The 2,500-nt window shown below is 53.5% G+C and overlaps 1 protein-coding gene across 9 annotated transcripts in view; it reads left to right on the top strand.

The window, feature by feature from the left end:
* Nucleotides 1–243: 243 nt before the first annotated feature.
* GRIA3 (glutamate ionotropic receptor AMPA type subunit 3) overlaps nt 244–2,500 on the top strand; it is a 319,120-nt gene continuing 316,863 nt past the window's right edge. For 4 of the 9 annotated variants that reach the window (XM_032757558.2, XM_058441422.1, XM_032757561.2 and 1 more), the window contains exons 1-2: nt 442–847; nt 2,034–2,192. In XM_032757558.2, the coding sequence (XP_032613449.1) occupies nt 739–847; nt 2,034–2,192 (268 nt within the window). In that variant the 5' untranslated portion in view covers nt 442–738. The other 5 variants (XR_009214295.1, XM_032757563.2, XM_032757564.2 and 2 more) reach the window with 3 other exon arrangements.

A 2,500-nucleotide genomic window follows, 5' to 3' on the forward strand; every position in this document is an offset into this window, starting at 1 on the left:
GCTTTGCAGTCCGGGGCTGCAGTTTGCAGTAGAGCTAAGCGGTGTGCGGCTTTAATTCCACGTCAGATCAACTTTGATCAATATCCCCCTACCGGCCCAATTGGAAGAGCCCAATTCACCGGCACTGAGCCTTTTCGCTCTTTCCTTCCCCCCCCCTCCCCCGCCCGCCTTTAGACCTACCATCTTTTGCGGGGGGGCGGGGGGGGGGGCGCGGGGAGAGTCTCAGATTGTCTTGATGATTTATTCTTTCGTTCTCTTTCTTTTGCTTCTCTATTTTTGTTTTTCAGTGTTTTGCTTGTTTTGTTCTGTTTTAGGTTTTTTATTCTCTCTCTCTCTCTCTCTCTCTCTCATAGGGAGAGAAATCGCTTTGGCAAACCCAGCTTGCAGCCAATGAACCCGCCTTCCAGATTGGTGTGAAGACAGAAGTGAGGTGGGGGGAAGGGAGGGGGTGTGAGAGATCCTGGGAGAGAGAGGGAGCAAGAAAGGAAGAGAGAGCGAGCGAGAGAGAGCGAGCGAATAAGAGAGAGAGTAAGAGAGAGAGAGAGAAGAAGAGGAAGAAGAGGAGGCGGCGGCAGCGGAGGAGGAGGAGGACTAGTGTGGGGTGGAAAGGAAGAGTGAGCGAGAGCAAGTTAAGGGGAGGGGGTGTAAGAGCCAGCGAATTCTTTTTCTTTTTCTATTATTATTTTGACGACTCCTGAGTTGCGCCCATGCTCTTGTCAGCTTCGTTTTAGGCGTAGCATGGCCAGGCAGAAGAAAATGGGGCAAAGCGTGCTCCGGGCGGTCTTCTTTTTAGTCCTGGGGCTTTTGGGTCGTTCTCACGGAGGATTCCCCAACACCATCAGCATAGGTAAGCGCAAGCGAGCCAGCCGTCGGTCCAGGCTCTCCCTCACCCGAGCCCACTGCCCCGGCATGGCTTTCGCTGCGGTGGGTCCCTGTCCTGCATGGCCTGGGAACTGGGACTGGGGCCGGGGACCGGGCAGAGATGGTGCGGGGCGGGGGGCGGGGCGGGGGGAATCTGAGCCTGGACGAGGTGGCTCATCTGAAGAGCCTCTGGGACAAGAGAGGGGTCTCCTGGGGCTAGTTTTTCCGAGCCGAGAGGAGCACCGGAGGCGAGCAGGAGGCTGGGATGCTGCAAGGGGGTGAAGAGTCGAGGCTTTTCGGCTCGCTGCTCTGGACTTTGCCATGGCGTGCGTGCAGCTCCTGGAAGTTGTCCCAGGGTGATGCCGACTGTCTGGCCGCGCCAGGGCGCATAACCCGGGCCCGGGGTGCTTAGTCCGTGGTCTCCGGCTGTCGGGAGACAGGCTGGTGCTGGGGGAGGTGGAGCCCACTTTGGATCTCCCAGACCCAGGCAGCAGCAGGCGTTGGTGGTGGATGGGGTAGGAGGCGGGGGTGAGACAAGGGGGTGAGACTAGGAGCTGAACGGACAAGCGGCGAAGTCACGCAGACCACGAATTCATGAATTGCCGCTGTGTCTGTCTGGAGCCCGGCTCCTGGGCGCCTGGAGGGAGTTATCTTGGCTTCTGTCGTATTTACAAGTCTAGAAGTTAGAATTTTTGCCATTACTGAACCAACCCCCTGTATTGTCACGGGGGAGGGTGGCTATGGGGAACGAGTTGGGGTAGCAGGGGGAACAATATTGTTTTTCTTCCCAACCTTTCCCTTCACACAAGGAAAAGACGACCAGGTGTGCGGATGGGCGGGGGGCGGAGGGGGGGGCGACTAGAAAAAAAAAAGAAGGCTACCGCCTAAGAAAGAGCCAAGTCTCACTCTTGGTTCCAGCGTCCTAACCCAAAACAGCCCCCTCTTCTCTTCTTCCTTCTCTGTAGCCTCTTCTTTTCAGTCTAGAAAAGCCAGGTTTCTCTTGGCCAAAATCTGAGTTCACAAGTCTTGAAAGACACACAGGTTGAATATCACTCCTCAATCCCACACCCCAGTATCATTGAGAGGTATCCGGTATCTATATTGTTCCCCAATTTCTAACTGGCCCTAGGGTGGGGAAACACAAGCCAAATCTCTGTTCCCTTTGCTTATAGGTGGACTTTTCATGAGAAACACAGTGCAGGAGCACAGCGCTTTCCGCTTTGCCGTGCAGTTATACAACACCAACCAGAACACCACCGAGAAGCCCTTCCATTTGAATTACCACGTAGATCACTTGGATTCCTCCAATAGTTTTTCTGTGACAAATGCTTGTAAGTAGATCTGCTTTTCCTCCCTTTGGGACGTTGGGGACCTCATTTGCATCTTTCTTGTGGCACTTAGGGTCTATGTATGTGCTGGGAGATGATTGCTTCAGTAGGTATTTTAGGGGCTCTAATCCATCCGGTTTCATGCTGCATAAATCAACTCCAAATGATACTGCTGAGGGGCTTAAGACAGTGGGAAAAACTCAAGACAGTGGGCAAAAGTCTGCTCCAAATAGTGTTTGATGCAAAAGTTTCATTTTCCTCCCTGCTAACCTAGTGTGTTCCTTCTCCAACACTCTGTCTTTTTTTTTTTT

Source organism: Hylobates moloch, unplaced genomic scaffold (genome assembly GCF_009828535.3).
Source record: "Hylobates moloch isolate HMO894 unplaced genomic scaffold, HMol_V3 SCAFFOLD_7, whole genome shotgun sequence".
Taxonomy (NCBI): Eukaryota; Metazoa; Chordata; class Mammalia; order Primates; family Hylobatidae; genus Hylobates; species Hylobates moloch.